The sequence below is a fragment of the Rhincodon typus genome, chromosome 9, assembly GCF_021869965.1.
Source record: "Rhincodon typus isolate 14 chromosome 9, sRhiTyp1.1, whole genome shotgun sequence".
Lineage (NCBI taxonomy): Eukaryota > Metazoa > Chordata > Chondrichthyes > Orectolobiformes > Rhincodontidae > Rhincodon > Rhincodon typus.
In genome coordinates this window covers 88,671,878-88,687,406 of record NC_063340.1, presented here as the reverse complement: position 1 = coordinate 88,687,406, position 15,529 = coordinate 88,671,878, and the positions used below count along the sequence as shown (strand labels likewise).

The following is a 15,529-nucleotide window of genomic DNA, read 5'->3' as shown; positions in this document are numbered from 1 at the left end:
GGTCTCTGGGAGGGGAGAGATCTGGCGGGGTTTTGTTGGTGGGGTGGGGGATCTGGCGGGTCTCTGGGAGGGGAGAGATCTGGCGGGGTTTTGTTGGTGGGGTGGGGGATCTGGCGGGTCTCTGGGAGGGGAGAGATCTGGCGGGGTTTTGTTGGTGGGGTGGGGGATCTGGCGGGTCTCTGGGAGGGGAGAGATCTGGCGGGGTTTTGTTGGTGGGGTGGGGGATCTGGCGGGTCTCTGGGAGGGGAGAGATCTGGCGGGGTTTTGTTGGTGGGGTGGGGGATCTGGCGGGTCTCTGGGAGGGGAGAGATCTGGTGGGGTTTTGTTGGTGGGGTGGGGGATCTGGCAGGTCTCAGTGTTGGGATCTGGCGGGTTTCTGTTGGGGGAGGGGGTTGTAATCTGGTGGGTGTCTGTGTGGGTGGCGGGACCGTGTGGGGGATCCAAGCTGGTGCATTTTAAGCGCGGAGTTGCGGAGGAAGCTCTGGTCGTTTTGGCGCTTATTGACCCTAAACTGGGAAACGGTACCTTTAAATGGAGAGAGCGCAACGAGAGCTGCCCCTGGCCCCTCGGAGACTGGAGGGTGGGTGGGGGTGAGATTGAAGCCCCTCTTTCCCCCTGCCACTACCGCGAGCCAGGGCTGTGTCTAGCTTCATCCTACAACATCCCCAGGGTTGCTACAACCACCAAAGCAGCATCTCCGATAAAAGTTACATTGAAACACACTCTGCTTTGTAGCACCTTCGGCAGGTTTTGTGAATTGAGAATTCAACCCAGCAAACCAAGTGTATTCTGCAAAACTTTAATGCAGCCGACCCCTTTATCTTTTCCCAAGGAGGGCGGAGGGGCAAAATGATGTGCCCTGGGAGGGGAGATGGATCAGGGAGGGAGATGAGATCAGGGGTATCCCCCAAACTAGGGGGTTATGGTCTCAGGATACAGGGTAGGCCATTCTGGGCCGAGATGAAGAGGAATTTCTTCACCCAGAGAGTGATGGACCTGTGGAATTCTCTAGCATAGAAGGCTGTGGAGATCAAGTCCCTGGATATATTTAAGGAAGAAATAAGATTTCCCGAGGCTAAAGGTGTCAAAGGATATGGCGATAGAGTAGCAAGATTCAGTGAAAAATGTTGTTTGCTGATATACGGGCAGATCTTACCATACAAAATGCATCAAGGTAGCAGAACAGAGTGCAGAATGCAATGTTACAGCCGCATGTAGGTAACTGTGGATAAAATTTTAACCTTCAACTCGAACAAAACTGGGATACAAAGTTGTCCGTCAAATAAATGTAACTCTGGACACTCCCCATTTGGATCAGGGAGGGAGATGAAATCAGGGGTATCCCCCAAACTAGGGGGTTATGGTCTCAGGATACAGGGTAGGCCATTCTGGGCCGAGATGAAGAGGAATTTCTTCACCCAGAGAGTGATGGACCTGTGGAATTCTCTAGCATAGAAGGCTGTGGAGATCAAATCCCTGGATATATTTAAGGAAGAAATAAGATTTCCAGAGCCTAGAGGTGTCAAAGGATATGGCGATTGAGCAGGGGTATGAAGCAGAGATAGAAGATCAGCCATGATCATGTTGACTGGGCTCGAAGGGTGGAAAGTCTCCAATTTTCCATGTTTCTGACACTTGTTGATTGACTTATTGTTGTCGTATAGCAAGATTCAGTGAAATGTGTTGTTTGCTGGTATACACACAGATCGTACCATACAAAATACATCAGGGTAGCAGAACAGAGTGCAGAATGCAGTGTTACAGCCGCATGTAGGTAACTGTGGAATCAATTTTAACCTTCATCTCGAACAAAAATGGGATGTGAAGTTGTCCATTAAATATATGTAACTGGACACTCCCCATCTGGATGACTAATCAGAGCACCAGGATAATGTTCTGGAGAACAAACAAAGGGAACACTGGAGAAATTCAGCAGGTCTGGCAGGTTCTGTGGGGAGAGAAACAGAATTAGCCTAATCATGAGTTCAGGTCTCAGCTTAGGAAATACAATTAATAAGTATAGAATTGTAATGACCCCATCCCAAGAAAGGAATAAAACAAACTGCTCAGTTGTGGGCTGTGCACCATTAGCATGATACATTGACATGGGAGGGGTGCTAGTATAGATTCCTCCAAGGGACATATGAAAACAGTATCGATACAGAGACAACCTTTCAGCTTAATGATCCTTTATCAGATAGTTCAACTATGACGATACTGTAGTGAACAAGGATCAACTATCAAGACTGCTTTCAGAATTTTAGTGTGGTGACCTTGGAGGGTGATCCACTTCAGGTGTTTAAAATGAAGGAGGAATTTGATTAAGTGGGCAGAGAGAAATTATTTTTCTTCAGTGAGGTGTTGTCTAGAATGGGGGTGAGAGGGCCTGGGTGCATAAAATTAGAACTGGGACCTATTAGTGGTAAACATCGAACAGTACAGCATAGGAATAGGCCCTTTGACCCATCATGTCTGTGCCAACTATGGTCCCATTCTAACCTAATCTAATCTGCCTGCACATAGTGATGGGTGGAGAATCACTTCATACACTGAACTGTTTGCAGCCCCCTCACCCCCACCGCTACCCTAAATTCCTCCAGGTATGGCTCAAAGATTGTGGGTGCAATGGTCTTCAGTTCATGAGGTACTGACAAATCCTGGGATAGAAGGAAGCTGTTCTGTTGGGATTGGTTTCACTTGAGCCACGTACACTCCAATGTCCTGGTACGTTGAATGACTAGGGCTGGTGAGAGGGCCTTAAGCTAATTAGAGGAGAGGGAAGTTTGGGAGAGTGGGGTGTGTGGTAATGTAGGCTTACAAAGCAAAAGAATTGCAGGGTAGCAATATGGATAACAACACCCAGAGTGGGACAGAGTGTTCAAACAGAAATGCAGCAGTAAATAAGGTCTAAGAGAGAATAAATCATATAAAGCAAAACTAATGGCTGCTTAAACGCACATAATATGTGGTACAAACTAAATTCTTTGACGGCATAAATAGAAGAGATGATCTTATAGCTATTACGGAGACATGGTTACAAGGAGATCGAAGCTGAGAATGAACTATTCAGATGTGTGTGACTTTCCGACAGGAAAGTAAGCGTGATAGGGTAACTTTGTTAGTAACTTTGTTAGTGAGGAATGGAACAAGTACGATAGCAAAAAAATGATCTTGCGTCAGAAGAAATAGATTCCATGTAGATGGAAGTAAAATAAATAACAGGGAAAGTAGATAGGCTCCATAATAGTAGCTATATTGTAGGACAGAGAATAATTTGAGAAATAATGAGGGCCTGTAAAAAAGCAGTGCCTTAATCATGGCTGTCTTTAACCTTATTGAAATATATAAAATTCTTGGCGGGGGACCTGTCAGTTTAGATGCAGAGGAGTTGTCTCCCCTTGTGGGAGAGTCTAGGACCAGAGGTTGTAATCTCAGAATAAACATGTAGGAGTAACAGGGTGGTGGTGATGGGAGATTTTAATTTTCCCAACATTGACTGGGATTGACTTAGTGTTAGGGGTTTAAATGGAGCAGAATTTGTAAGGAGCATCCAGGAGGGTTTTATGGAGCAGTATGTAAATAGTCCAACTCGGAAAGGGGCCATACTGGACCTGGTGTTGGGGAATGAGCCTGGCCAGGTGGGTGAAGTTTCAGTGGGGGATTACTTTGGGAACAGTGATCACAATTCCGTAAGTTTTAGAATACTCATGGACAAAGACGAGAGTGGTCCTAAAGGAAGAGTGTTAAATTGGGGGAAGGCCAACTATAGCAAGATTTGAGAGGAGTGGGGAATGTGGATTGGGAGCAGCTGTTTGAGGGCAAATCCACACTTGATATGTGGGAGGCTTTTAAAGAGAGGTTGATTAGAGTCCAGGACAGACATGTCCCTGTGAAAATGAGGGATAGAAAGGGCAAGATTAGGGAACCATGGATGACAGGTGAAATTGTGAGACTAGCAAAGAGGAAAAAGGAAGCATACACAAGGTCTAGGTGACTGAAAACAGGCAAAGCTTTGGAAGAATATCGGGAAAGTAGAACCAATCTGAAACAAGGAATTAAGAGGGCTAAAAGGGGTCATGAAATATCTTTAGCAAACAGGGTTAAGGAAAATCCCAAAGCCTTTTATTCGTACATAAGGAGCAAGAGGGTAACTAGAGAAAGGGTTGGCCCACTCAAGGACAAAGGAGAGAAGTTATGTGAGGAGTCAGAGAAAATGAATGAGATTCTTAATGAGTACTTTGCATCGATATTCACCGAGGAGAGGGACATGACGGATGTTGAGGTTAGGGATAGATGTTTGATTACTCTAGGTCAAGTCGGCATAAGGAGGAAGGTGTGTTGGGTATTCTAAAAGGCATTAGGGTGGACAAGTCCCAGGTCTGGATGGGATCTATCCCAGGTTACTGAGGGAAGCGAGAGAGGAAATAGCTGGGGCCTTAACAGATATCTTTGCAGCATCCTTGAGCATGGGTGAGGTCCCGGAGGACAGGAGAATTGCTAATGTTGTCCCCTTGTTTAAGAAGGGTAGCAAGGATAATCCAGGTAAATATAGACCGGTGAGCCTGATGTCAGTGGTGGGGAAGCTGCTGGAGAAGATACTGAGGGATAGGATCTATTTACATTTGGAAGAAAATGGGCTTATTAGTGATAGGCAGCATGGTTATGTGCAGGGAAGGTCATGTCTTACCAACTTGATAGAATTCTTTGAGGAAGTGACAAAGTTGATAGATGAGGGAAGGGCTGTAGATGTCATATACATGGACTTCAGTAAGGCGTTTGATAAGGTTCCCCATGGTAGGCTGATGGAGAAAGTGAACTCGCATGGGGTCCAGGGTGTAATAGCTAGATGGATAGAGAACTAGCTGGGCAACAGGAGACAGAGAGTTGTAGTGGAAGGGAGTTTCTCTAAATGGAGAACAGTGAACAGTGGTGTTCCACAGGGATCTGTGTTGGGACCACTGTTGTTTGTGATACACATAAATGATCTGGAGGAAGGTATAGATGGTCTGATTAGCAAGTTTGCAGATGACACTAAGACTGGTGGAGTAGCAGATAGTGAAGGGGACTGTCGGAGAATGCAGCAGAATATAGATAGATTGGAGAGTTGGGCGGAGAAATGGCAGATGGAGTTCAATCAACGCAAATGCAAGGTGATGCATTTTGGAAGATCCAATTCAAGAGCGAACTATAAGTTAAATGGAAAAGCCCTGGGGAAAATTGATGCACGGAGAGATCTGGGTGTTCAGGTCCATTGTACCCTGAAGGTGGCAACGCAGGTCGATAGAGTGGTCAAGAAGGCATACGGCATGCTTTCATTCATCGGACGGGGTACTGAGTACAAGAGTTGGCAGGTCATGTTACAGTTGTATAGGACTTTGGTTCGACCACATTTGGAATACTGCATACATTTCTGGTCTCCACATTACCAAAAGGATATGGATGCTTTGGAGAGGGTGCAGAGGAGGTTCACCAGGATGTTGCCTGGTATGGAGGGCGCTAGCTATGAAGAGAGGTTGAGTAGATTAGGATTACTTACATTAGAAAGACGGATGTTGAGGGGGGACCTGATTGAGATCTACAAAATCATGAGATGTATAGACAGGATGGATAGCAAGAAGCTTTTTCCCAGAGTGGGGGACTGAATTACTAGGGGTCACGATTTCACGGTGAGAGGGGCAAAGTTTAAGGGAGATATGCGTGGAAAGTTCTTTACACAGAGGGTGGTCGGTGCTTGGAACGCATTGCCAGCGGAGGTGGTAGAGGCGGGCAGGATGGCGTCATTTAAGACGTATCTAGACAGGTACATGAATGGGCAGGGAGCAGAGGGATACAGATCCTTGGAAAATAGGTGACAGGTTTCAATCAAGGATCTGGATCGGCGCAGGCTTGGAGGGCCGAAGGGCCTGTTCCTGTGCTGTAATTTTCTTTGTTCTTTGTTCTAAAGGATTAAGGGAGTAAAGAGTAGAGAGTTGTGAATTTGTGGAATTCTTTGCTGCAGAGGACTGTCTAGCTGGTGTTATTAAGTTATATTCATGGCTGAGAGATTTTTAATCAGCAAGGGAATCAAAAGGAATTGGGAAAAGCCAGTAATTTCGATTTGAGGATTATCAGATCAACCTACTGCTCCTGTGTCTTATGGGCCGATTGACTGTGCGTGCTAGAGGTCAACTGGAGATTTTGGGACTGAGTAATAGTCTCAACTATCACAAAATTCTATCTGGGAATGCAGAACCAAGTTAGATAATTAGAGTTGAGGTTCAGATCAGAAATTGTCCAACTGATTGGTAGAACAGGCTAAATGGCTTCCATATACTCCTAGCCATATATGAATATCTAATGCACAATATCCATCTGAAATTGAGCACAATTCAATCCCATTCAAGACGATAAATTTGTTCCCCAATCTATATCTTGGTGTGTTTTATTTAACCTTTCATGGGATGTGGGTATCATTGACAAGGCCAACATTTGTTGCCTATCCTTCATTACGTTTTGAACAGAGTGGCTTGCTAAACCATTTCAGAGAGCCACTAAAGGTCAACCTCATTGCTATGGGTCTGGCGTCACTTGTAGACCAGATAAGTAAGGATGGCAGATTACCTCCTTTAAAGGACATTCGTGGACCAGATGTGTTTTAATGACAATTGATTCCACTGGCTGCTGTGGTGGTTTTGAACCCAGGCAGAAGCCTAGGCCTCTATATTTTCAGTCCAGTGATATTACCACTGCAGTACTGTATTCCCAGATGTGTTTGAAACATTGTGCCCTACATTCCTCCAATATTTCAGTGCTTCTTCTTTCTGGCCTCTTCAACTCTCCTAGTTTCATCATTGCATTGTTGCTGGTTGTGCCTTCAGCTCCCAAGTCCATAAGCTTCCTCCCTAACTTGCTCACTTTCCTGCTTTTAAGATGCTGCTTAAAACTTGTGTCCTTAGTTAATTTTTTAGTCACCTAACTTACCTCCTTGGGTGGCAGGACTGGTGTATGAAGAGAGACTGGTTCGGTTAGGAATATATTCACTCGAGTTTAGAAGAATGACGGGGATCTCATAGAAGCTAATACATTTCTGACAGGAATAGACAGAATAATCGCAGGAAGAGTGTTCCCAGAACCAGGGGTCACAGTTTAAAGATACGGAATAGGCCAATTAGGACTGAGATGAGGAGACATTTCTTCACCCAGACAGTAGAGAGCCTGGGAAATTCTCTGCCAGTGAAAGCAGTCGAGACCAAAACATTGAATGTTTTCAAGAAGGAGTTTGATATAGTTCTAAAGGGATTGAAAGGTATGGAGAGAAAGCAGGAACAGGGAACTGAGTTGGATGATCAAACATGATCGTATCAAATGGCTCGAAGGACAAAATGGTGGACTCTTCTTATTTTCTACGTTTCTATAAACAGGGTAATTTCAGACTTAAGCCTGAGATTGATTGTTTCCTTTCCTTACTCTAGTGAGCTCCGCATCTGGACATTTATTAAGGTGCCATTCTCTTCATCAGATTTTAAATGACATTTTATTTAAAGTAATGTATCTTTTCAGTTTCAGTATTGCGAGAAGCTGCTGGGGAGACCACAGTTCTCAATACCTTCGACATGAAGTATACCGGTCGTACCAGTCACCGTAGCAGTTGCACAGTGAGCAGTACCTGTTCTGACGACGGCAATACTATGAAGACATGCTGTCGGAAGGCAGGCAGCTTACAGCGTGACTCCAACTTTCCGCAACACTGCCCAGACACTGAGTCTCCAGAATCCAGCATCGATGCCAGAATCACATCTTCTGCCATGGGCAAATTGACTGTTGCAGTGCCCGCTGAACAAAAAACTCAGCCAAAACCAGTGGCCTGCTCTCATGGCAGTTCTGAGTCTAACCCCAACTTGTCGCTGGACAGTGGTTATTTGTCACCAGACAGTAGTTACCTCTCTCTGCTGAATCAGTCCCCTTTCTCTGTCGAGGAAGAAGGAAATCTTGTGCAGGATAGCGATCACCGAATTGGGGGCTCTTCTGAAGGCCGAGCATGTGAGGGAGAGCAGCCTTCAGGGAAGGAGGTGGAAGTTCTGGCAGCCATTTCACCAACGCACAGTCAGGCAGGTGATCCCGGACTTGAAGCCAAGCCACGCGAAAAGACTCTCACGCTGACCAAATGGCAACAGCTGCCAGCCCTTCAGGTCGGGTGGGCAGTCTGCCACAGTATGGGCCGCATAAAGGGCAAGCTGAGGATGGACAAGTCCCTGCTCAAGGAGACGTTACGGGGCCAAGTCTTCACGGTGGAAAACCTTATTGGGAGGAAGATGGGGCTAGAATACGTGGACATCTGGAAAGAACTTGTGGATCGAGGATTCCCCGACCTTCTGAAAAAAATCCTGAGGTTCCTGCCTCCCCCTAGCCTCCTGAAGTAAGTTCCTTCTTCTCGCTTATGCCCACCTAACTGCCTTGTTTATAGTGTAATGCATCTCAGTTGGGTCATGCGTGGAGCACTCCATATGATTCTAATCTCTCATAATATGTTAAAGTATATATAGGCCCTGGAGAAATTATGTGTAAGGATTTACAAGGATTATGCTATAATTGAGAGCTTCTACCCATGGACAAAGGCTCAATAGCCTGGGGGCTTACATTTTAAAAGGAGAATGTAGAGAGGTAATAAGATGTAAGAGCAGAATTTGGCCATTCAGCCTGCTCCACCATTCGATAATAGCTGATATGTTTCTCAATCCCATTCTCCTTCTCATAACCCTTCATGCCCTTACTAATCAAGAACCTGCCTATAACAAAACAGAAATTGGAGAAACTCGGCAGGTCCAGCAAAATTTGTGGAGAGAAAGCAGAGTTAAGATTTTGTGCCCAGCTTCTTCAGACTCTAATTATTTCTGACTTAAATATTCTCAATGACTCAGGCTCCACAGCTCTCGGTATTATTGGAGTTCCATGAATACACCACACTCTGGCTGAAGGAATTCCTCCTTGTCCCTTCACTCTGAGACAGTGCCCTCAGGTCCTAGTCTCTCTTCCGATTGGAAATATTTTCACCATGTCCACTCTATCAAGGTCTCTCTATATTCTGTAAGTTTCAATCAGATCCCTCATCATCCTTCTAAACTGTATTGAGTGCAGACCCAGAATCCTCAAATGCTTCTCTACAACAGAAGTTTAAGATTGTGAAAAGATATAGTAGACATGAGGTGATGCATCCACTTGCATGTGAGACCAGAACTAGGGACCAGAAATGTTAGACAATCCACAGTAAATCCAATAGCGAGTTGAGGAGAAACCTCTTTAGCTGGAAGGGTTTGCAATGTGTCTGATCTGGGCATAGTGGTTCTAAATATTCACTAAAGCCATGAAGTTATGTGGCTGTGAGTTATGGTGGTAACTTTGGTGGTGATGTATTTGCAACTGGTCAGCTGTTTCTTGCAGGATTATCTATGGCACATATTAAAGATTTGAGCCTAAATGTTGGAGGGGGGAGACATGAACAAACACAATAATTGTTCATTTGGTTGAAAGGAAGGAAGCTGGAATTCTGTAGGAAGATATCAATGGCCAGGTCAAGTGGGCAGAAAGGTGGCAAATGGAATTCAACCTGGAGAAGTGAAAGATGATGCATTTGAGGAAGTCAATCAAGGCAAAGTAGTATATAATAAATGAGGAAGTAATGGACGGTGCTGACAAAGCAAGGGACTGTGGAGTGAATGTTCACAGATTCCTGAAGGTACAGGTCAGCAAGGTGATTAGAAAGGCAAATGGAACCCTTTTGCTTTTAGACACTGTCGAGAATATAAGAGCAGGGAGGTTATGCTTGAACTGTGTAAATTATCAATTGGGCCACAACTTGAATATTGTACGTGGTTATTCGGAGTAAAAAGGATGGAAATGCACTATAGAGGGTACAGAAGACAAGGATGTTGTCAGAACTGGAAAAGTGCAGCTCATGAGGAAAGACTAATCCTATTGGATTTGTTGTCTTCTTGGAGCACAGTAAGCTGTGGGGAAATTGGATTGAGATGTACAAATTGTGAGGGGGCATGAATAGATTGGAAGGAAGGGACTTAGCAGGGAGCTCAGTCACTGGGAGGAGCATTAACATCAAGTGTTTGGTAGAAGTTTAGAAGGGAGACGAGGAAAGAGTTTTACCCCAGAGGGTGGTTGGGGTCTGGACCTCACTACTTGAATAGAGGCAGGACCACTTGAGTCATTGTAAAGGTGTCTGGAGATCTGCACCCGAAGTTCTGTCTCCTTCCTGCAGGGGCTGCAGGCCAAATGCTGGAAAGTGGGATTGGGCTGGGTGGCCCATTCTTTGACTGGCACAGTGATGAACTAAGTGGCCTCTTCAGTGCTGTAATTCCTCTATTATTCTGTGTCTCGGTGCAGACATGTCCCCTGAACTAAGATGTGTGGCATCGTGGAGGGAACTTCAGCCTGGAACAAAACTGTGCCAAGGAACTTGAGCAAGCAATCTGGCTTCATACTCCAGCTCAGTGATGGCAGACCCCACTCCTGCAGTTTTGGGAGGGGGTGCTGCTATTTCTCTGATTCTATCTGTGTTGACAAATTGCTGATATTCCCCTTGCCCCCATTTCCCGCACTACAGTCAGTCGCTTTGGAATGGTGTGAGAGGGGTGTCCAATCTTAACATATCCAAAGAACTCCCCACCATCCCCCCACACCCCCCAAAACAACACCCCACCATTGACCAGTTCAGTGACAGCTTGGCTCATCTGTTGTTGTGATACCAGTGTCTCCACTTGGTAGCTGGAACCACTCTTGGGTTTGAAGTTAGGTCTTTCTTATACCTTGTGTTGTAGAGGAGCTGAGGAAGAGACAGGCCTCCTTGAGATGCTGCTGGACTTGTTCGCTTGGAGCCACATTTCTATTCGTCACCAAGGCAGAGAGTGTTGGAAATACTAAGCAGGTCTGGCCACATCTGCGGAGAGGGAAACAGATTTAACGTTTCAAGTCTGGTATGACTTCTTGAGAACTCAGTTTCTGTTTGTCAAGATGTGGTAACTAAAACCATGCTTTGTCTTTTCTCAACAGCTGTTCCAAGGTGAGCAAGACCTGGAGGAGAATTATTTCAGACGATAAAAGAGCAAGCCAGCTCTTGAGGACTGCTTTGCATTTACAAAGAGTAGGTGATTGTTCCTTTCCTCCCTGTTTAGGTTGAGAGTTCTGGTAAATACTTGAATAGTGTAAAGGATTAGGGTGGCCTCTCCACAATTTGTGGCATTGATGAGTGTTGATACACAAGAACTGGGAGCTGGAGTAGACCATTCAGCCCCTCTACTTGTTCTGCCATTCAATAAAGATCATATCTGACCTTCCTTCAGCACTGTTTTATCACCCTATCCGGCACAGTTCCTCAGTGGTTAGCACTGCTGCCTCACAGCACCAGGGACCCGGGTTCGATTCCACCCTCAGGCAACTGTCTATGTGGAGTTTGCACATTCTCCCCATGTCTGCGTGGGTTTCCTCCGGGTGCTCTGGTTTCCTCCCACAGTCCAAGGATGTGCAGGCTAGGTGGATTGGCCATGCTAAATTGCCCATAGAGTTCAGGGATGTGTAGATTAGGTGGGTTATAGGGGAATGTGTCTGGGTGGGATCCTCTGAGGGTTGATGTGGACTTGTTGGGCCGAAGGGCCTGTTTCCACACTGTAGGAATTCTATGAGACTATATCCCCACATCTCTTGATTCCTCAAGGGAAGCAGCCTATCAATATCTACCACATCGGGCCCCCTAAAATATTAAGATGTGAAATATAGTGAGGTTTCTTATGAACTGATTCAAGCACGTGGCATATTTTTGCATGGAGCACTCTTCAACGCAAGCATTTGAAACCATGACTGTCACCAGCTTTTCACTGCACTACTCGGGGAGGGTTGGCTTAAATAGATGTGGGTAGGACATGGGAAAAGCTGCAAAGAGGTAACAACAGGTTAACTGAGTAGGCAACAAGATGGTACATTGTGGGTAGTCACTTCAGTCGTTTGAGTAGAAGCAGTATTTTTCAAAAGGGTCAGGATCCTGTAAATGATGATGTTCAATGAGGCTTGAATGTGTTCATAGAAGGAGCATAGACAGTTAGCAAGCAGGCATGGTAAGCAAGTAGGAAGGCAAATAGGAATTTGCCCTTTATTGCAAGGAAACTGGTATATAAGAGTAACAAAGTCTTGTGACGATTGCATGGTGTTTTGGTGGGATCACATCTAGAATAACATTTTCTTCATATTTAAGGAGGAATTGGATTACAGCCACAGTTGGCTAAATTATTCCCTGAATATAGGGGGTTCTGTTACAATGAAATGCTGAGCAAATTACACCTAATTTCTCTGGAGTTTCCAAGTATGAGAGTTTCTCATTGAAACATTTGAGATTCTGAAGGGGTTTGATGCCTGGAATTTGTCAGATGTATGGTGCTATCCCTAGTAAAGAGGTGTTGTGGGGGAGGTGTTGGTTTTCATGCTGGGACTCTTGTTGCTTGGTCCTTGCAATAGGGCTTTTTAAAACGGTGACTTCAGTTCATTAGGACTTAAGAAATGGCGCTCATCGGAGAGATGTTGTGAAGTGGAGGTTTGTTGGTGGCAGTAGAATTTTGGACATTCTGCTCTGGTGGACATTATTACTCTGTGAACCTGAAATAGTGTTGCTGGGTTAAAACCGTAAGTGTTGGTAAAACTCAGCAGGTCTGGCGATTATCTGTGGGGAGAAAGCAGAGTTAACATTTCAGGTCCGGTGACTCTTCATCAGAATGCCGGTGTTACTGGGTGTATACTTGGCTTGTATTTGCTGGTTTAGAAGATTGAGGAGTCATCTGATCGAGGTGTTTAAAGTATCAAGAGGATTTAAAAGGATAGATGGCGGAGGAGTACAGGATGGGGTGGGGGCAGAGCCTTAAAATTAATTTAGGGTCATTCAGTGGTGATGTCAGGAAACAATTCTTCAAACAATGAACAGGGGAAATCTGGAATTTTCTCCATGAAATGGCGGGAAAATCAATTGAAATTTCAAGCCGAGATTGGTAAGTTTTCGTTGGGCAACAGCGAATGGAGTTACGTAAAGTACTATCTAACAAAAAGGCTGAATGGCCTTCTCCAGTTCCTAATGTTCTCCAGTCCCACGGCTGTATTTCTAAACAGATCCAATATTTCTGCATCCTGTTGTGTTCTAAATTATTCCCTAAAATTTTTTAAAACCGGTGTTTATTTTCTTTCCGCATGTTATCAGTCGTCTGCTGCTGACTCTCTGGATGACACAACCATCCGCAGGAATGTGGTTTCTCGAGGAGTGCTGTCTTCCGTGCAGCGTGTGGGTGTAAATTCCCCTCAGAAATGCTCGACTCAGCCTTCCAGCCCGGTGAAGACAAACCGTCTTTCCCAAAGAAGCATTCGGCATCAACAGGTAGCTTACTTTTTTCTCCCACCGCAGTCAAACTCTTTCCAGACTTCACTCTTCACTCGCTTGGCTCCAATTGCGAGGCTACATCCCTTTGTCAGAATCTCTCCCACTCATTTTCTCTCTGTCTTTAGAACAGAGAATGTTGAGCAGGGTCCTGACTGAGGTATACAGAGTTGTGAGGGGAATAGAAAGGGAGAAACCATTCAACTTAGTAGAGGGGTCGGTCGACAGGGGCACAGTTTTAAGGTAAGGAGCAGGAGGTTTAGAGGAGACTTGAGGAAAGACATATTCACCGCACTGTGGGCGAAAACTCTGGACCTCACTGCCTACAGGGATGGTAGAACTGGATCAATGAAACTACATGTAAGAAATATTTAGATGACTACTTGAAACATCACAGCATACAAGGCTATGGACCAAGTGGTGAAATTGGAATTAGAACAGATCGATGCTTCATGACCAGTGTGGACACAATGGACCAAAAGGGACTTTTATTTGTCCTATAAAAACTGTGATTCTACCCTGTCAAATCTCTGTTATTTTTAAAACAGAATCAATTCAACCATGTGCCTTGACTAAACTCAAGGGAATGCAAGCCTAATGTACACCTTGTTGTTGTAATTTAACTCCTTAAGCTCCTGTCTTAATCTGGTATTCAGTACTGCATCTGTCTTTTTTCCTCAATGGGAACCTGGCTTCTGTGCTACTTTCTTCTTTATGCATGGAACAACCTCACATTACAGAGAGGAAGCAGGTTTTATTCTTGATGCCAAAGGACGGAGAGAACCTGTCCAAGGGGGTCCGGTCAGTGCGAGAGCAAGTTGAACAGTAATGCCTGGGACGGATGTGGTTTTTTTTTTGAGAAGTCAAACATCTCCCATCACTGCCAACCACCTCATTGAAATTCTGTCTGCGTCCCGTTTGTTTTTCAAACATTGTTGTGCCAATTTTCCACTGTGTTGGTATCCCCACTTTCAAATCACGACGTGTTCTCTCTCTTCCCCTGTCCCCACCCAGGTTGTGAAGACACTCAAGTGGGATGAGACCCTCAAGACTTGCCCCCTGTGTGCCTCACCGGCCAAATTTTCATCTTGTGAGGAGAGGGCAGTCTGCAGCAATGGAAACTGCTCCTATGATTACTGCTCACTGTGTTTTGACACCTTTCATGGGTCAAAAGATTGTGCTCGCCGCCAGTACAGAAGCCACTTCAAGTCACAGCCACAAGCAGGGAGCAAAAAGAGCAAACGGAACTTAAAACGATTGTGACAGAAGAGAGCGAGAGTGTCTGTATATGAGTATAAAGGCAAATATGTTGGATTTATTTTTGTCAATTAGTAGAAAATGAATTTCATAAAAATATGTATTTTAAGACAGTTTTATGGAAGATGTTGAACTGCAGTTTTATTTATAAATCCAGAAAATCTACTTAAAAGAAACTCTTTTTAAAAATTAATATATGAAATACCAAGAGATATCATAAATGCAGAATGAACATGTCACAGATATTTTAATAGTGTTACATTTCCAGTTAAATTGTAGTTTCAGCAATATACAATAAACTGTGTATGTATATATTTATGTGATTGACCCAGGACTTTGAAAATTCTGCCTGGCTCATTGCTCACTATGTAGTTTCTGTTGTCTGTTTGCCAACCTTTTTAGAGTCTTTCTCTTATTGTATATTATTTCCTAAAATTTATATTATTTTTTCTCCCCCATGTAATATATTCACTGTTCAATAAATGTGTAAAAAACACTGTGGTTATGTTGGAACATTTTGTTCAAAACTTTAAGCAGGTTATAATTTTTGCCGAGGAAGTGACCTAAACTGGAGGCTGGTTGGGTCATTGGATCATCTGCACTAGCCTGGGATTAGGAAAATGGTGTGAACTGGAACTCAGTGGGGCTACAAAGAGATGAGAAGACCAAGTTAGTCAGACAATTGCATGGTTCTGTGACCTTTGGATGAAACAAGCAACGGGAGATAATATAAACTAGAATACTTGAAATAAAATGTGTTATAACTACATGAGAAGGTGCAGAATTGCTGCCCTCTTTACCAAATTGTTTTTTTATTAATAGTGTGCTTGTCAATCCAGTGAATATTTAACTGGTTGAGCTGTGCCTGTAAAAATA

General features: G+C 44.4%; 1 protein-coding gene across 1 annotated transcript; it reads left to right on the top strand.

Annotated features, from left to right (window-relative positions):
- The first annotated feature begins 7,546 nt into the window (after window positions 1–7,546).
- LOC109917924 (F-box only protein 5) lies at window positions 7,547–15,146 on the top strand. Its single transcript, XM_020517817.2, has 4 exons — window positions 7,547–8,395; window positions 11,038–11,128; window positions 13,223–13,396; window positions 14,411–15,146. The coding sequence occupies exons 1-4, from the start codon at window positions 7,593–7,595 to the stop codon at window positions 14,657–14,659; spliced, it is 1,317 nt and encodes a 438-aa protein (XP_020373406.2). The 5' UTR covers window positions 7,547–7,592; the 3' UTR covers window positions 14,660–15,146.
- Window positions 15,147–15,529: the final 383 nt, after the last annotated feature.